The sequence below is a fragment of the Canis lupus genome, chromosome 6 (assembly GCF_048164855.1).
Source record: "Canis lupus baileyi chromosome 6, mCanLup2.hap1, whole genome shotgun sequence".
NCBI classification, from domain to species: Eukaryota; Metazoa; Chordata; class Mammalia; order Carnivora; family Canidae; genus Canis; species Canis lupus.
Genome location: NC_132843.1, coordinates 49515437 through 49535851, shown reverse-complemented (window position 1 = coordinate 49535851; position 20415 = coordinate 49515437). Strand labels below are relative to the sequence as shown.

At 36.3% G+C, this 20415-nt stretch overlaps 1 protein-coding gene across 4 annotated transcripts in view; it reads left to right on the top strand.

The window, feature by feature from the left end:
- Nucleotides 1–20415, top strand: part of FMN2 (formin 2) — a 370841-nt gene that overhangs the window by 295261 nt on the left and 55165 nt on the right. Inside the window, exon 17 of one of the 4 annotated variants that reach the window (XM_072830428.1) lies at nt 9812–9989. The exons of the other annotated variants lie outside the window; for them this stretch is intronic. Coding sequence (XP_072686529.1) covers nt 9812–9974 — 163 coding nt within the window. The 3' untranslated portion in view covers nt 9975–9989. Of the gene's footprint in view, nt 1–9811; nt 9990–20415 lie in introns of those variants that run through there. 4 annotated transcript variants of the gene reach the window in all.

Below are 20415 nucleotides of genomic sequence, written 5' to 3'. Positions count from 1 at the left end.
GGAAAATTTTGATTAAAGAAGTTCTTTACCATTACTTTATTAGGCAAGATCCTGTATATTCTGTGAACAGATATCACATTTTTAATTGTTGTTTATTTAATATGACATATTGTGCTAGACAAATTAATGAAGAGAATTCAACAGTTTCCTTTTTTTAAAAAAATTCTTTTTACTTAAATTCAATTAGCCAACACATAATGCATCAATTATTTCAGATGTAGAGGTCAGTAATTCAGTTGCATATAACACCCAGTGCTCATCACATCATTGTGCCCTCCTTAATGCTCATCACCCAGTTACCCCATCTCCCCACCTCCCTCCTCTCTAGCAACCCTCAGTTTCTTTCCCACAGTTAAGGGTCTCTCATGGTTTGTCTCCTTCTGATTTCTTCCCATTCCATTTTCCCTCTCTTCCCCTATGATCCTCTGTATTGCCTCTCATATTCCTCCTATACGTGAAACCGTATGATAATTGTCCTTCTCTGATTGACTTATTTCACTTAGCATAATACCATCCAGTTCCATCCATGTTGATGTAAATGGTAAAATTTCTTTCTTATGGTTGAGTAATGTTCCATTGTGTATCACATCTTCTGTATTCAATTATCTGTCGATGAACATCTAAGCTCTTTCCATAGTTTGGCTATTGTGGACACTGCTGCTATAAACATTGGGGTGCAGGTACCCTTTTGGATTACTACATTTGTATTTTTGGGGTAAATACCTAGTAGTGCCATTGCTGGGTCAAAGGGTAGCTCTATTTTTAATTTCTTGAGGAACTCCATACTGTTTCCCAGAGTGGCTGCACCAGCTTGCATTTCTACTAACAGTGTATGAGGATTCCCATTTCTCCACATCCTTGCCAACATTCGTTGTTTCCTGCCTTGTTAATTTTAGCCATTCTGACTGATGTGAGGTTGTATCTCATTGTGGTTTTGATTTGCATTTCCCTGATGGCAAGTGATGTGGAGCATTTTTTCAGGTGTCTGTTGGGGAATTGGCCAATTTCAATGAAAAGCAAAAACAGGTGAAAACAACAACAGCTTCCAGGGAAGATGGCAGAGTAGGATGCCCTATGCTCACCTGGTCCTATGGATACAACAATATAGTAGCCACCTCAGTGTAAATAGCCTAGAAAATTATCCAAAGACAGAACAGAATCTCTATAGATAAATGTAGAGAAGAGGCCACATTGAAGAGAATAGGAAGGGTGGAAACACAGTTGGGAGCTAGAGGGACCTATAGGACGATCCACAGGAGGGAGGGACACTGCCGGCACCAACATGGAAAGAGAAGAGAAACAGAGTCTCACACCAAAGATCCCACACAGGAAAGATGAATCCCTGTAAGATTTGGCTTTGAAAACCAGAGGGGTCAAATTTTGAGACATCTTAAAATCTGCAGGGCTTAAAACCTGGAACATTAAGAGTCAGCAGGGCAAACAGAGAGGAAACTGAATCTTCCATCCTTAAAGAGATAGCAAAACATCCCTATTGAGGTACAGCATAGAGGCAGCAGTTTAGAAAACACCTGCGGTATATAGGAGGGAGATTTGTTTACCAATATCAGAGCATATGCTGGAGGGGCAGGGATCTTTGGGAGATTTCTTTAGGAACAAAGTACCTGACAGGCACCATTTCACTCTTCCACCCCATAGCCTCAACACATGGCACTTCTGGGAGCCAGCATTCCATGATGCTCACTATCTAATGTGATAAGAGCATGCCCAGCCCAGGCATTCTCCTGTGGACATGCTGGGTCAGCTCCAGGTGTCCTTCCACAGTAGACCCATGCAAATCCTGATAACACTGAGCATCCTGCTCCCACCTACTTTTGTGGATACCCCCCTTCCAACCCTGCGTGCTTCAGTCCCCAGGAGCTGCAGGTCACCTCCCACCTAGGTGGACCTTTCTGGCACCACACACCCTGCTTTCACTGTGTCCTAAAGTTCAGTGCACTGAAAATCTGACAGACACCTGGTAAGACTGAAGCCCAAAGTGGCTCCAGATATTAGCACTACGGGGGCCAAAAAGTAAAGCAGCCAATAACAAACATAAAGGAAGTAATTGATGGTAGTACAATAGTAGTAGGGGACATTACATCCACTTACAGCAATGGACAAATCAAACAGAAAATCAGTGAGGAAACAGTAGTAGCTTTGAATGACAAACTGGACCAGATGGGTCTAACGGATATATTCAGAACATTCCATTCTAAAACAGCAGAATCCACATTCTTTTCAAGTGTACATGGAACATTCTCCAGAATAGATCACATATTAGCCCACAAAACAAGTCTCGACAAATTCAAAAACATCGAGGTCATACCATACATATTTTCTGACCACAGTGCTATGAAAGTAGAAATCAACCACAAGAAAAATTCTGGAAAAACCACAAATACATGGAGGTTAAATAATATGTTACTAAACAATGAATGCGTCAATCAGGAAATAAAAGAAGAAATAAAAAAAGTACATGATAACAAATGAAAATGAAAATACAGCAATCCAATACCTTTGGGATGTAGCAAAAGCTTTTCAAAGGGGGAAGTTTACAGCAACACAGTGCTACCTGAGAAAGCAAGAAAAATCTCAAACTTTTAGTCAGACTCATCATCAAAAGAGAGAGGTAGGAAAAAGATTCAAAACAACAAAATAAGAAATGAAAGGGAAGTAATCATTGACACTACAGAAATACAAAGGGTTATAAGAGAATATTAAGAAAAATTATATCCCAATGAATTGGACAACCTAGAAGAAATGGATAAATGCCTAGAAATATAGAACATACCAAAACTGAACCAGGAAGAAATAGAAAATTTGAACAGACTGATTACCAGCTGTAAAATTGAGTCAAGAATCAAATAATTCCCAACCAACAAAAGTCCAGGACCACATGGCTTCACAGGCAAATTCTGTTGAACATTTAAAGAAGTGTTAATACCTATTCTTCTCAAATTATTCCAAAAATTGAAAAGGAAGGAAAGTTTCCAAATTTACTCTTTGAGGCCAGCATTACCCTGATAGCAGAATCACATAAAGACATTATAGAAAAAGAGAACTATAGGCCCATATCTCTGATGAACATAGGTGCAAAAATCCTCAACAAAATTTCAACAAACTGCATCCAATATGTTTAAAAATCACTCACAATCAAGCTGGATTTATTGCTGGGGTACAAGAGTCATTCAATGTTCACAAATCAATCAAAATGATACATTGTATCAACAAGAGAAAGCATATGATCTTTTTAATAGGCCCAGATATAACATTTGACAAAGTAAAATATCCATTTATAATAAAACTTCAAGAAAGTAGTTTTAGAGGGAACATACTTCAACATAGTAAAGGCCATTAATGAAAGACCCACAGGAAACATCATACTCAATGGTGAAAACTGAGGGCTTTCCCCCTAAGAACAAGAATGAGAACAAGACAAGGATGCCCACTCTTACTCAACATAGTACTGGAAGTTCTAGCCACAGAAATAAGTCAAGAAAAATTAATAAAAGTGATCTAAATCAATAAGGAAAAAGTAAAGCATTCACTATTTGCGGTGACTGTTACTGTATGTGGAAACCTGCAACACTCCACCAAAAAACTACTAAAACTGATAAATAAGGGCAACTCCGGTGGCTCAGCGGTTTAGCACCGCCCTCAGCCCAGGGTGTGATCCTGGGGACCGGGGATCAAGTCCCACATCAGGCTTCCTGCATGGAGCCTGCTCCCTCTGCCTCTCTCTTTCTCTCTCTCTCTCTCTCTCTCTCTCTCTATTAAATAAATAGAATATTTTTTAAAAATAATAATAAAACTGATAAGTTCCATAAACTTACAGGACACAAACCAATGTACAGAAATCCATCTCATTTCTATACACTAATAATGAAGCAGCAGAAAGAGAAATTAACAGTCCCTTTTACAATTGGACCAAAAGTGATAAAATAACTAGGAATAAACTTAACCAAGGAGGTGAAATTCTATTCTCTGAAAATTATGAAGCATTGATGAAAGAAATTGCAGACAAGAGAAACAAATGGAAAGATATTCCATGCTCATGGATTGGAAGAACAAATATTGTTAAAATATCTGTACTCCTCAGAGCAATCTACAGATTTACTGAAATGCCTATCAAAATACCAACAGAATTTTTCATAGAATGAAAACAAATAATAATAAAATTTGTATGGAATACCAAAAGTCCCTAAATAGCCAAAGCAGTCTTGAAAAAGAACACAACTGGAGATATCACAGTCCCAGATTTCAAAATACACTAAAAGAATGTAGTAATCATAGTAGTATGGTGCTGGCACAAAAATAGACACATAGATCAATGGAACAGAAAAGAGAGCCCAGAAATAAAACCCACAATTATATGGTTAATTAATCTTTGACAAAGTTGAGATTGTATAATGAGAAAAAGTCAATCTCTTCAGCAAATAGGTGCTTGGAAACCTGGAAAGCTACATGGAAGAGAATGGAACTGGAGCACTTTCTTACACCATACACAAAAATAAGCTCAAAATGGATTGTGAACCTCAGTATGAGACCTGAAAGCATAAAAATCCTAGAAGAGAACACAAGCAGTAATTTTTCTGACATTAGCCGAAGCAACATTTTTCCAGATAAGTCTCCTGAGGCGAGGGAATCAAAAGCAAAAATGGACTGTTGAGAATAAACCAAATTATTTTAAGATTTGTGTGGAATCAGAAAAGACCCCAAATAGCCAGGGGAATTTTAAAAAAGAAAACCATATCCGGGGGCATCACAATGCCAGATTTCAGGTTGTTCTACAAAGCTGTGGTAATCAAGACAGTGTGGTACTGGCACAGAAACAGACACATAGATCAATGGAACAGAATAGAGAACCCAGAAGTGGACCCTGAACTTTATGGTCAACTAATATTCGATAAAGGAGGAAAGACTATCCATTGGAAGAAAGACAGTCTCTTCAATAAATGGTGCTGGGAAAATTGGACATCCACATGCAGAAGAATGAAACTAGACCACTCTCTTGCACCATACACAAAGATAAACTCAAAATGGATGAAAGATCTAAATGTGAGACAAGATTCCATCAAAATCCTAGAGGAGAACACAGGCAACACCCTTTTTGAACTCGGCCACAGTAACATCTTGCAAGATACATCCACGAAGGCAAAAGAAACAAAAGCAAAAATGAACTATTGGGACTTCATCAAGATAAGAAGCTTTTGCACAGCAAAGGATACAGTCAACAAAACTCAAAGACAACCTACAGAATGGGAGAAGATATTTGCAAATGACATATCAGATAAAGGGCTAGTTTCCAAGATCTATAAAGCACTTATTAAACTCAACAGCAAAGAAACCAACAATCCAATCATGAAATGGGCAAAAGACATGAACAGAAATCTCACAGAGGAAGACATAGACATGGCCAACAAGCACATGAGAAAATGCTCTGCATCACTTGCCATCAGGGAAATACAAATCAAAACCACAATGAGATACCACCTCACGCCAGTGAGAATGGGGCAAATTAACAAGGCAGGAAACCACAAATGTTGGAGAGGATGCGGAGAAAAGGGAACCCTCTTACACTGTTGGTGGGAATGTGAACTGGTGCAGCCACTCTGGAAAACTGTGTGGAGGTTCCTCAAAGAGTTAAAAATAGACCCGCCCTATGACCCAGCAATTGCACTGTTGGGATTTACCCCAAAGATACAGATGCAATGAAATGCTGGGACACCTGCACCCCGATGTTTCTAGCAGCAATGGCCACAATAGCCAAACTGTGGAAGGAGCCTCGGTGTCCATCGAAAGATGAGTGGATAAAGAAGATGTGGTTTATGTATACAATGGAATATTACTCAGCCATTAGAAATGACAAATACCCACCATTTGCTTCAATGTGGATGGAACTGGAGGGTATTATGCTGAATGAAATGAGTCAATCAGAGAAGGAAAAACATTATATGGTCTCATTCATTTGAGGAATATAAATAATAGTGAAAGGGAATATAAGGGAAGGGAGAAGAAATGTGTGGGAAATATCAGAAAGGGAGACAGAACGTAAAGACTGCTAACTCTGGGAAAGGAATTAGGGGTGGTAGAAGGGGAGGAGGGCGGGGGGTGGGAGTGAATGGGTGACGGGCACTGGGGGTTATTCTGTATGTTGGTAAATTGAACACCAATAAAAAATAAATTAAAAAAAAAGAATAAACCAAAATAAAAACTTTTACACAGTAAAGATTCAATAAGACTGAAAGCCAGCCTAATGAATGGGAGAAGATATTTGCAAATGACCTATCCAATAAAGAGTGTCAAAATATATAAAGAATTGATACAACTCAACACACACACACACACACACACACACCTAATTAAAAAGCAGAAGACCTCAACATGCATTTCTCCAATTAAATATCCAGATGACCAATAGACAAGTGAAAAGATGCTCAACATCGCTCATCATCAAGGAAATGCAAATCCAAACCAGCATGATATATCACTTTATAATTGTCACAGTGGCCAAAATAAAAAACAAATAAAAATACTGGAATAAGAAGCGTTGGTGGAGACACTGAGAAAAAGGAACCCTCATGCACTGTTGGTAGGATGCTACTAGTGTAACTTTTATAGAGGTTAATCAAAAAAATAAAAATGGAATTATCATATGATCGAATAATTCCACTACTGTGCAATTACCAGAGAATATGAAAATACTAATTTGTAAAGATATATGTACCCCTATATTTATTGCAGCATTATTTACAAGATCTACATTATGAAAATAGCCTACATGTCCAATTGCTAGATGAATGGATAAAGAAGATGTGCTATATATACAGTGAAATACTACTCAACCATAAGAATGAGATCTTAACATTTGCAACAAGGTGGATATATCTAGAGATAATAATGCATAGTGAAATGTCAGTCAAAGGAAGACAAATACTGTATGATTTTACTCATATGTAGAATTATGCAACAAAACAAATAAAAAAGAGACTAGTCAAAAAACATACTCTGAACTATAAAAAAAAACTGATGGTTTCCAGAGGGGAGACGGGTCAGTGGATGGGTGAAACAGGTGAGGAGGATTAACAGAACACTTACCAAAATGAGCCCTGAGTTTGGCATTTCTGAATCACTATATTGTCCACTTGACTAATACAACATTGTACATCAACTATACCAGAATAAGAAGAAAAATGTCCTTACATTGTAACAGAATTTTCAGTTAGTTGCATGAAAGAAAAACAGCCTAATGGCCAACTGTTAGGAAAAAGCCATTTTTTTTTATAATTAAACAATTATGAAATTCAAAAATAAAAATAAAAGGATGCTCAGGTGGCTGAGTCCATTAAGTGTCCAACTCTTGTTTTAGATTCAGGTCATTATCTCATGGGTCATGGGAGTGAGCCCTGTGTTGGACTCCACTCACTGGGGTATCTACTTGAGGATTCTCTCCCTGTGCCCCTCCCCTTGCTCCCCTCTCTCTATTCCAAATAGATACATGAATCTTTAAAAAAATAAAAATAGCATTTCTCAAAGAAATAAATCTTTGTTCCATGTTTGTAGCAATCTCACATGACCAGGTCAGCAATCAGTAGTAATTCTATTCAGGAAGGCCCCGGCCTCATGGCCTTGTAGTCCAAATCATGCCTTTCACGTGTTAGCTCTGTGATTTTGGGCCAATACTTTAATAGTACCTACTTCTGTAGGTGAGAATTGAGTTAGCTAATATTTGCCAGATGCTTAGTTTTTAGTAAATGATCAGTAGATGTTAATTGCTATATTATATTCACATTATCTTAATTAGAGATAAGAAAAATTTTGTGGTAGTAATAGAAACCACAGACAGATTTCAGACTCAGTCCTTGTATTTATTTGTTTGGTTTATGTTCTTTACTGTCTCCACTGGATCAGACATTGGGCAGCCTCATATGGTTATAGAACATAGATTTTGGTATCACTTCTGTGTATCTGCACTTACCCCAAAGTGCTGGTGCTGTGGCTTCAAGGATTTATCATAACTTTTGAATCTTTGTCCTTATCTGTGAAATAAGAGAAACAATACCTAGATTGTAAATATATATATATATATATAATAAAAATTGTAATATATATATATAATATAAATATATATATAGAACTCCTTTGTCATATAGATTTTACTAAAATACTTGAAAATAAGATAAAATACTTGAGCTTAGGAGACTGACTTCCAGAATGAACTCCCATCCCAAAAAATGAACAGTTAACTGGAGAAAATAATCTAAAACAATCATTTAACAGCTCGAGAAAATGTTCATCCAGCAAATGGAGAATCATTCATTTAAGACAATCTACTAAATCTTGTCAAGAACAGTGCGAGTCTGTGGCATTTAAGCCACAACCCATTCTTTTCAAGGTTTGATCTTATGGAAACTGCTCTCAGAACTCTAATCCAAGCAGGTAGTCTGTCCTAGGTACCAGTCTATTATTTCACCCTAGGATCAGCAGACTGCCAACATTGCTCATCCTGCTAGCTGCAGCGTACTGTAGAAGTTCTATTCTAGATGAATGATGTAGAGAGGAGGGGCTCCTTTCCTTAACCCAGCCCCCATCTGCAAGGTGTAAGCTCTCTCCCTAGGGTGGCAAATGAAGAATATTGGGCCCCCAATTTTTTGCTCCAGCTGCCTGTTAGGATGAGGGTTCTGTATACACCAAGAAGTGCAAGCCAAGATGAGTAGGGGCTACCCATCTCAGCTCCTGCTTGTAGAACAGAAGTCTCACTTTAGGACAAGTGGGCCACTTTCTCATCTCCAGCTTTAGCTCTTGTGCAGAGACACAGAGGTCCTGCCCAGAGATCTGCAGCTCTATCTGAGAAGACTGACTGTATTTGGGACAGAGGAGAATTCCATGGCTAAATGTTTGTTGAAACAATGGAGGTCTTAGTGTAAAGTAATTAAGAGGCCACTCACAGCTCCTGGATACAAGGAGCAACAAGCAAAATGATTTAACAGACAGAATCAGGAAGGAGATAGGATCATCCTGGGATTGCAGTCCACCCGAGGGTGGGGAAGGCTGTGTGTAAGTTTCCCAGGTGGCACTTCCTCATGAGCCATCAGACGAGGGTGTAGAGCTGACTTGAGAACATTCTCCAGGATGTATTCAGACCCATCAGCAAATGATAGAAGCCTCTCAGGCGCTAGGGGCTTCAGTGTAACCTCTGACCAGTCCTTTGCTGATGATAGCTCTTCTGAGCCAGGGGCAGGTTTTAGGAAGCTAAGCTTAAAATAAAATCACACACATGCCTGGCAGTCTGGAATATACGAGACTCTGTGGAATTCATGGCTTCTCCTAGAACTCTATGAAAGCAGTCAAAAGCGCTTCTTCCTGACATGCTAAGGGGGTTTCACTCAGCCAGGTTGGCTGCCTCCTCTCCTGCAGCTGAGGGAATGGTGAGTTCGACTGAAATTCTCAAGTCTTGGGTCTCCTTCCCAGCTATGAGGCCTTGGCCATCTGGTTAGCCTCCCCCCTTCTCATTCCTAGCTCCAAGGGCTCTCTCTACCAGTATAAACTTCTTGGGAACACAAGGCCTCAGGCTTTTACAGTTTCTTTGTACTTGTGTTTCTTTGTGAAGAAATCCCTCTACCTAGGCTATCCCCCACTCCCACCCCCCCAAAAAAAACCCTAAATTTAAAATGAAATGCCAACTCTATATTTTGTTTGATCTCTTTGAGTTGCCTAGGCAAGGCTCTGAAGGAGAGGAGAGCCAGGAATATGTATTTGAGCAGAGAGCTTCTCAGTCTCCCATTCTTCCTTTATTTTCTGTTTATTACAGGTTATTATTATGTTCTATGTGTCATATTATTAAGCCAGCTGCAATCCATTTTGGAGGTAAGATGGTATATAAACACACTAATTCTACTTGGTCTGCATGTCTAAGTACCAACAAAGCTGAACTTTTTCATTTTCCTGACCTTGAGGCAGTGAATATACAGTAAAGCTTGGTTGTATGAATATATTGGAAGCATCTTCATCAGAGGAATTTCTTTGTGAGGTGCTGTTTTTATTTCTGCGATGCTATTACAACATAAGACATTTTTTTTTTCATAAGACATTTTAGTTTTACTTTGTACCCTATCACAGGAGGCCCTGTGACAATCAGTGACAAATGTATATGCTTTTATTTTTAGAACTAGTTGAGAATCATTTAGAAATAATTGTGATAACTGAGTTGGGCTCTAAGTGTCCTGAAGATCATATTGTGATAGAACTTTTCTGTTTCTCAAAGTTTTTGAGGCAATTTAGCATTCCACACACTCACTGCAGTTACTATGAAAGAAGGCAAACCAGTGTGGTGGACAGGGTCCTGACAGTTCTACCTTACAATTGCAGTTGGAAAAACCACCAGTGCCTGGACCTCAGCTTCCTTGTTTGTAAAAGGTATATAACCCAATTCTTCCTTCTGTGTTCTAGGGCTGTAGGAACAGAATACCTTGCTTGTTCTTTGCAATATACAAAGTTTCCTCAAGTTCCCTCAAGTGAGGCCAGTAAGAGGCTTTTACTAGAAAAGTGTATTCATGAGAATGGTTCGTGAACTAGGCAAACTGAATCAGCATGCTTTGAAAGGAATTGTATACTAATTCATCTTTATATTTGAGTACTTACAAAGAAAAAAAGAAGTCTGGGCTCTTAGTTTAATGTTTAAGTGAACTTTTATCAAGATACTAATTAGAATTTTTTCTATAATGGAATATTATGGGGTTTTTAGGTCATTTTATAATTTCCTTAATAAATAAAAATATTCAAAAGAAACAATGGTTCGTAAATTTTTTAAAGCAAATCAGACTTTTTTTCATGTGCCATTTGTTAACATAGTTTTATATGCTAATTTTTTTGTTTACTCACACATTTTTGCTATGAATCTGAGAAGTAGGACTGTGTTCCTATTTCACATAACAAAAATGTATGGCTTTTGAATAAATAGTTTGAACTCTTCAATTCTCTCAGAAAGTAAAACAACTGAGTAGATGATTCTTGAACATTACCCAAAACCCAAATACAAATGGATGAACACTCTCATCTTCAGATGATTTCACTGGGCAAGCCAAACTATCGTATTGTATTACAAGATGGGTTTCAGCAGAATCTTGTTGAGATTGGCTGCATACATACTGTATGTGTTTATTTCAGCTTCTGCTTTTATTTTATTTTTAATTAACATAAGCGCTCTCTTCAATTGTGGAAAAATATTACCAGACCAAATATGTTGTTTTTATTTTCCCACAGAATTACTCAGTGTCTGTCTCAGCTCACAAGCAGAGAATGTAGAGATTCTGGATTTGTCTAATAAGTGGCCATTCCTTTAAATCTCTACTTAAAGAATAATGAGAGTGGGAGTTATAAGATTGGTTTCTAATACTCAGAGATCCTTTTTTTGTAAATTGTGACTAGCTTGAATTTTTTCTTAGAATTTTTACTATTATGTTCCACTGGTAAAATACATATTTTATGGTGAAACTGGCTTTTGAAATAGAAAAAGAGCAGATTTTAGAAACAATTTGTTTCAGCTACCAGTTCCTGTAGTTTCACTAAATTTATTATTCTGGCATCAATAAAGCAGATACAAATGATCAAAAATAAAATTTGGATTATAACTATTATGTTAGATAGTTTACCTTTGTCAGTTAATTTATATGGAGTTCCAGATAAAGTAAAAAAAAGGTGAGAAAGATATAATTAACTTGTGACACCTTATGTGGATAATAGTAAACAAAGTAACTTGTTTGTAGCACTTCTTTATTTTAAAAGGAAATATTTTATTTTTTAAGAAAGTATGTGATTTTTTTTACAAATGAAAAAATTTGATTCAAATATGTTTATATTTTTCAACAGGACATATATCCTACTGAAATTTTTATGTAAAGTTCTGTTTTTAAAATGTATTTCAGAATGAAAGTCCCCAATGCTATCCCAGGAGCTAAAGACAGGAAAAAGAGTAGAATGTAACTAATCTTCTAATCATAAGTGAGATAACAGTAAATTTAACTAGAAAAGCAATGATTATAATCATACTTCAGAACTAATAAATTAATGTGCTTCAGTTTGGCATTTTGATGTGATGAAGAATGACTGTATAATTTTAACATACACTTAATGTACCTCATACTACTAATATTTTTTTATTTTTAAATTGAATATACTAGTTCCCCTCTCTCCTCCATTTAATATAAATAATAACAAAGGCAATTGGAAACAACCAGTAATAAAAGCTGAGAAATAGTAGGGGAAGAAAGCACATTTGTGAAAGAATTTTCAATCACATGTTTAAAAAAATAAATACTATTTCTGCGTGTAATATTGCTTGAGTGGTATTTTACCAAAGCCAAGATTGCATAACGAATGAGTTGAAATGGAAAATTAATCTTTCGTGCAAAATAGAGACAAAATAAAGGAAAGAAAGAAAAGGAATGTTGGTTCCAATCTTTTCATATAGTATGTAACTGTTCATTTGTCATGGGAGAGAAAATATTTAATCAGTCCTGAAATGATGCACACATACTTTATCATGTTTAGTGACTTTTAGAGTGTCAGTTTGTAAAGTGTTTATCCAAGGAATGGACTTCTGGCACATGGATAAAATGAAAAGTGAAATGTTTAGTTCATAATAGGCATATTTTCCAGAATCTTTCTGAGTAACTATCCGGAGATGAATAGAAAGACTACAGGTCTGTGTTTATCTGGCTTATGCTGGCAGACCAGGCAGGCTCCAGCCTGGTATTAAAACTGAAGTGACATGGAATGTCTTTGCAAAACCCCCAAACAATTACATCATTCTCTTAACAATATTGATAAAGTAAAACAAAGTTGGAGTTTGTTATTTTCCAATTTGGATTTCTAGTTAACTACTTCAAATCCTGCTAGAACGTTTAGCAGTTGGAGGCTCATAGGAGGAAGGCTTCCTAGACTCAGTGTTAGACTCCATTTTCCATACCTTTAATTCAGGCGAGGTTGTAAAGTTTAGATGTGGCACTTTTCTTTGTACAAAGGGATTTTCTCTGTGGCTGCATTATTTAAATTTTTATAAAATCCATTGATTTTCAATAATGTGGGTGCCTATGACATCTGGTGCAGATTTGCTGGCTTTTGTCACTTATAGAAAGTTATTCCTGTTAGTCTCTCCTGAGCATTTTTGTTAGCTTTTGTGTATTCTGAATAGGAGGACTTCAGGACCTTCTCTCTCAGAGTTTGGTATGTTTCCTTTCAATTTTGGTTGATAATTGTAAAGGGCAAAGAATGCATCACAGAATTACTACCCTTTTGCAAAGTTTTGTTTTCTTTTTTTTTTTTAAATAATAAATTTATTTTTTATTGGTGTTCAATTTGCCAACATACAGAATAACACCCAATGCTCATCCTGTCAAGTGCCCCCCCTCAGTGCCCGTCACCCATTCACTCCCACCCCCCGCCCTCCTCCCCTTCCAACACCACTAGTTAGTTTCCCAGAGTTAGGAGTCTTTCTGTTCTGTCTCACTTACTGATATTTCCTACCCATTTCTTCTCCCTTCCCTTCTATTCCCTTTCACTATTATTTATATTCCCCAAATGAATGAGACCCTATAATGTTTTTCCTTCTCTGATTGACTCATTTCATTCAGCATAATACCCTCCAGTTCCATCCACGTTGAAGCAAATGGTGGGTATTCGTCACTTCTAATGGCTGAGTAATAGTCCATTGTATACATAAACCACATCTTCTTTATCCACTCATCTTTCGATGGACACCGAGGCTCCTTCCACAGTTTGGCTATTGTGGACATTGCTGCTAGAAACATCGGGGTGCAGGTGTCCCGGCGTTTCATTGCATCTGTATCTTTGGGGTAAGTCCCCAACAGTGCAATTGCTGGGTCGTAGGGTGGGTCTATTTTTAACTCTTTGAGGAACCTCCACACAGTTCTCTAGAGTGGCTGCACCAGTTCACATTCCCACCAACAGTGTAAGAGGGTTCCCTTTTCTCCGCATCCTCTCCAACATTTGTGGTTTCCTGCCTTGTTAATTTGCCCCATTCTCACTGGCGTGAGGTGGTATCTCATTGTGGTTTTGATTTGTATTTCCCTGATGGCAAGTGATGCAGAGCATTTTCTCATGTGCATGTTGGCCATGTCTGTGTCTTCCTCTGTGAGATTTCTGTTCATGTCTTTTGCCCATTTCATGATTGGATTGTTTGTTTCTTTGCTGTTGAGTTTAATAAGTGCTTTATAGATCTTAGAAACTAGCCCTTTATCTGATACGTCATTTGCAAATATCTTCTCCCATTCTGTAGGTTGTCTTTTAGTTTTGTTGACTGTATCCTTTGCTGTGCAAAAGCTTCTTATCTTGATGAAGTCCCAATAGTTCAAAATAGAAACTCACCCTATTGTGCAGAGTTGGGAAGATCTTCTCCATTCCAATATTCAAAAATCTATTTGGCCTTGTGTCGACTAAAGTCTTTCCAGAAGCTACATTCTCCAACTTGATAAAAGTTAAAACTCCTAAACTCCTAAAGAAGTTTAAAGGAGAATAATGAAATCGCCATATTATCATTGGGGAAGCTGATGGTTATGTTCTTAGGAGGGGGGGTAGAGAGGGTGAAGATAATGCAAGAAAGACAGATTAGGCTATTTTGACCACTGTTCTGTATTTTAGAAAATAGAAAGTAGAAATAGTAGGGGTTAATTTAAGCTAGCAGGTATATTTAACTGTAGTATCATGACTCCATTAGGGTTGTATGGTTTTAGAAACTATGCTTTTAGGACGGTAGATTCCAGAAAAACAGTTGAACAAAAATAATCTAAAATCATTTACAGAGGGAGAAAAATATTTTTTAAAACAAGATATATTTATTCATGAGAGACACACACACACAGAGAGGGAAATACAAGCAGAGGGAGAAGCAGCAGGCTCTTTGCAGGAGCCCCATGTGGGACTTGATCCCGAATCCTGGGATCATGACCCAAGCTGAAGGCAGATGCTCAAGTGCTGAGCCACCCAGGTATGCCAGAAAAAGATTTTTTATGGGTAAATGAAATTAAGAGAAAATGAAACTGTTCTAGGTGACTTTATCTATATACATATTTCATAAGGCAAATTACAAATCTGCTTTAAAAATAGTTATTAGAAGACTCATTTGGTTATACATTACAGAGAACTACCTTAAATTAAGTCACACCTCCAAAGAGATTCCCAGAGTCCTCTGGAGTCCAAGTAAAGGTAAGCAGCCTCGGAGGGGTGGTGAAAGGAGAAGAAGCAGGTGAAAGTACAGGGTCCCCACCCCTGGCCAGGTGGATAGTGGAGTATTCAACAAATCCAGGTTTACCTTTTTGTTTCAAAGTTGTTTAATGTGGGGAATATTATTGAAACTTTCTGTACCTCTGTTTCCGTATTTCTAAAATGAGAATAGTAGAACAGTGCCTTGCACAGAATAAGCATAATAAAATTACTTGATATTATTGTTACTTTACAATGTTTATCATATTGACCTACCAATAAAAGCTCACATTTGAATTTTCTCTGTTGTGATTATTGCAAATTCTCAAAAGATGAATCTGATTGACTCCTAGACAGGTGACATGGGCTGCCCTAACATGGGCTATGGGTGAGGCAAGTTTTCTAAAGTTAATAACTTGCAATATATGAAAATGAAGGTTGAAAAGAGATAATTTTGTAAATGATGAATGAGCTTTTATAAATTGATTTTGTGTCTGTGTGAGAGAACTTCTACTTCATAAGGCACTTAAATCATCTCATTTTTTATTGCCTTTATCAGATATGGATAAACTTAAGTAAAAATAGTATTACCGATTTTTTTGAGGGGTGCCTGTGTGGGTCAGTCAGTTAAGTGTCTGCCTTCAGCTCAGATCATGATCCCAGATTGATCCTGGGATTGAGCCCTGCATTGGGAAATCCCTGCTCAGCGGGGAGTATGCATATTCTTCTCCCTCTACTGCTCTGCCTACTTGTGCTTGTTCTCTCTCTCTCTCTCTCTAATAAATAAATAAAATCTTAAAAAGAAAAAGAATTTTTGCAACTGGTTTATTCATCATCTGTTCTGAATGGCAACATAGTTATAGACTGAGGCCAATAAAAATTATAGCTGCATTAACCTTGCAGATTTTTAATCAGAAGTGGAGGAGGGACATAGTGTATATATTCTGAAGTTATATGTCTGCAGAAAATGTCAAGGAGGAAGATAACAACTACTTTCAGGTCTGTGGCAGGCTAATTAGTATTTCAGATCTTGGTTTTTCTTCATTTGTTGTGAGAAGTCAATGTGATCATATAAATATTGTATTTAGCACAGTAGCTAAACATGTAGTATGTGTAAAATAAACACAGCTTTTTCCCAAGGAGTATGCAGCTTTCTACTTTTCAAATAGCAATTTCTTTTAATGGTCCACAGTTTTCCACAGCTCCTCTACTTCCTCCCCCAAATAGCATCAACCCATCTGGGTGAGACCACAAGGTCACACTCCTAATTCTGGTCACACAGTCTCCTAAACAGAAACATTAGCATATTTGCAATGAAAATATATTTTAATCCCTCTGGTAATACTGTGGTGTGGAAATTTGCATCTATACCAGTTTTGAAAGAGTAAGATTATTATTGGCACATAAAACCCAAGATTAGCATAAATAGATGTAGATTTTACATTCTACTTCCAGAAAGTTGCCAAACCTTATTGTATATTATTTAACCCACTAAAACGGTTCCCAAAGTGACTGGGGATTATTTTTAGATGTTATGAAAATATAACCTTACAAAATAATTCATCAAGTTTTTGTTTGTTTGTAGTCTTTACATAGAAATAATATCATGAGTATTTTGAGGAAAAATTCCCGAATTAATAAAAATCCTTTGATTTGAAGGTATTGAAATCAAGTTAAAAATAAAAAGAGAACATGTGACATGGTTTTCAAGATAGATCTAAAAAAAGTAAGAGAAACTAGGCCAGAAGACTCTTGACTTTGAGTTACTCACAGTCAAGAATCCACCAGGAGGAGAGTATAGGATGGAAAAGGCAATACAAGATCAGAAAATAAGTTTAATAAATAGAGAAAGGGAGAGAAAAGCAGAAGTTGGAGATAGTTAAAGACATTGCAACAATTACTGTATTTTTTCTTTTCTTTTCTTTTCTTTTCTTTCTTTTCTTATATGAGGGTGTTTGAGTAACTAGAAGTGTCATAGACCATGTTATTTTTTACAGCCTGAAATGTAGAGTTAACCCTTTTAAAGTTGATTTTCATTTCACGTATTCAATGATAGCTGAAAACGAGGCTGCATATTGGTAAGAGAGGTAGTTAGTTATTTAAAGAACTTAAAATATAAGCTCATTAAAAATAAGAACCAGAGAAATCATTGTTTCTAACATTTCAATTGTAAGTCACCTATCTGGTATAACCAAAAGAAAAAAGGTACCTTTGTACCTCCAAATCTGCCCTTAAAACTGAGCTGCTTTTGTTTCTGAAGGTTCTCAGAATCCTCCAGTTATGTCTCTGGAGAAACAGGATCTTGTAGTTTGACATACATACTTTTAAAATCTGTGTTAAAGACCTTTTAATTTCTATTCTTATTTACAAACATATAATGGAGGTTTCATTTTTTTTTTCAAAACTCATGCAACTTATCTCTCTTTCTTCCCTTTAGTTGCATCCCATTTGTTCCTGGTTAGATAGGAATAAATTAAGATAATATTCCAAACCTCTCAACTTTATTTGAAATATGTATTTTTATCAACTCTGCTATTTTAAGTGGCTAACCCATGTTCTCAGATGTAGGCTTACAGCATTTCAACCTCATTTTAAAAGCAACCTCTACAGTTTGGGTATGCATTTGCATAGGACATTTTACATTTTCATAATGGTAAAAGGCATTTCATACACAGTGCCTACAGAAAATGTGAGATTCTGTTTTAATGGATTATAGGATTTAAGTTCCTAATGTAAATCCTTGGAGGTAGGGGTTAGCATCCCTTCCCTGTCCTCCCAGATCACGTGTGCACACAGTTATTCAGCATTGAAATAATTGTATAAACTCCATAAATTATCTTGCATTGCAGTATTTTAATGGAAATGCCAAATAATAAGGAAGGCATGTAAGAGGTTAAATAGTGATAAATGTCTTTATTGGTTTGCTAAATCTGCAGTTGGTAAATATTATATTGATTTAAGACAATGGCATTTCCCCTCCATAATCTAATACGTAGTTCAAGGTCAAAATGTACTAGCAGTATGAGGAAATGCATACCTCAGTAATTTTTATATTTTTTAAAGCAGTAACTAGCTACTCTAGTACTATTTTGACAAAAAATTTAAAAATCTAATTTTAAAGAAAACTAAATGTCAGGATCCAGAACTTGATAGTTTATATCAAGTATAATGTTTAGCATATGATAACAGAATAAATTTAGCTAATTATAAGATTTAAAGGACATTGAGTGAAGGGTGAGATATCCTGCTTCCCCACTAGTAGTTGATAATTTAGAAAAAAAAAAAGAGAGACAGCTATATAGCTAGCTAATATTAAAAAAAAAGATAAAAGTTAGAAAGGTACCAGCATTTTAAAAATAATTATTTCTTAATTCCATTCTAGAAAAGACATTTAGGTTACAGCTTAGAAGCAAAACACTACTGTTAAAGTTTTCTGTTTGCAGTTTTTCACTGGATAAATAAATCTAGCAATCTAAAAAATTGACAATGATAGAGCAGCAAAATGAAGACGTTTTGAAATGATGAAGCAAGGTCCTAGAATTCAGAAGGGAAGTTAACCTTAGGATAATGAGGTTCTGCGGGAAGTAGATACAGATTTCTGAATTTCTGCCTCAGGTCATCAAACAGAAAAATTGCAAAAGAATTAAGGAAATAAACATTAAAATTGAAACATTAACAAGAAGAAAATATTGGGAAATACTTATAGGGTTTAGAATTGAGAGGTTTGTAAGCATCATACTCTCAGAATATCAATGTTTATTTCTATTTTTGTTACTTATTTCTAAGTGAATCATTGTTGGTTGGTGTTCTACTAAGTAACAAATTGCAGAGGATACATAGTAGTCAAGTTAGTTTAGAAAAGTATTGCCAGCTATTGTTACCCTTGTATTTTTTCAAGCATATACTTCCTCTCTAGTTCATTCCATTTTTTGTTAATTTTATCTCTCAGTTTTAAGTGTAGACATATTTGAAAAAATTCAATTATTCGCACAAGGCTTATAACAAAAAGCAGCAGCTTCCTGCCTTGCCCTCCCCTCTTCCCTCTACATTTCCCTATGCTGTTTCCTCTGATATTTTCTGCCATAATTCTCAATCATATCCTACTGGTATGTCATTATTTATTAACTTAGCCATTATCTACTATTTTACAATAATAAGCTTTTAGTTCACTCTTATCCCCATCTTATTTCTTTATTCTTCTAACCTTCATGCAATTTTTAGTTAAGTGTTTTAGTGTTTGCTTAATATCACTATTTCAATATTATTCACTGGTCTATCAGATTGTGTGATATGGTTGTTTCTTTCTTAAATGATTTTTTTTCACTTGAAGTTTAGAATTATTTTTTTTTTCATTTGCTTAGTTTCCTCTGAGTTCATTCTTAGTTCTCACTTAACCATATGTCCAAAAGGCTTTCCCTATACTATTTTCCATGTGGTCAGACAGATCTAATAAACTATGATATTTATTTTTATTTTCCTCTTGAAGGTCTGCATCCTCTTGATTCGATCTGCATGGATTTCTTTGAGCTTTTTGCTCGGATATCATCCTGAGACTGTTGCCAGCTACTCTCCTTTGTTGGGCATCTCTTTCTCAGATTTTGTGTTTTTCTTCTTCTTGGGCACCCCCCTCCCCTTTTTTTGAAGAGGGAGTACATTCTAGAGTATATACTTCTTAGGAAAGTTATCTGCAAGATGATGTTTTCAGACACACAATATCTCAAAAAATGTATTCTTCCCTCACTCTTAATTGATAGTTTGTTAGACATAGAGTCCTAACTTGAAAATCATTTTTTCTTAGAAACCCAAAGGCATCATTTCTTTGTCTTCTACTTTTCAGAAGTCTTAAAATATTCTTATCGGCAGGCAGTCCCTTTGTAAAGTTTGTCCTACAGCATTTCTCACAGGAACACTTAGGTTTCAACTCTGTTGTGGTGTAGAAGTGTATACTTCTTAGGCCCTCATGGTTGCCTTTTTTACTCTTCTGGAAAGTTGGTGAGTTTTTTCTGTTTTTTTGTTTTGTTTTGTTTTGTTTTTGTTTTTGTTTTGTCTCATGTGCTATTCTGGGGTTGCTCTTGGAATGATCCTCACATTTCTGATGTAGAGGACTAAGATGGTGTTTCTAAACTGAGGTAGTGATAGGATAAAGCTTTAGGTGTGTATGAATCAACCAGGTAGAAATGATAACTATTTGGTTCA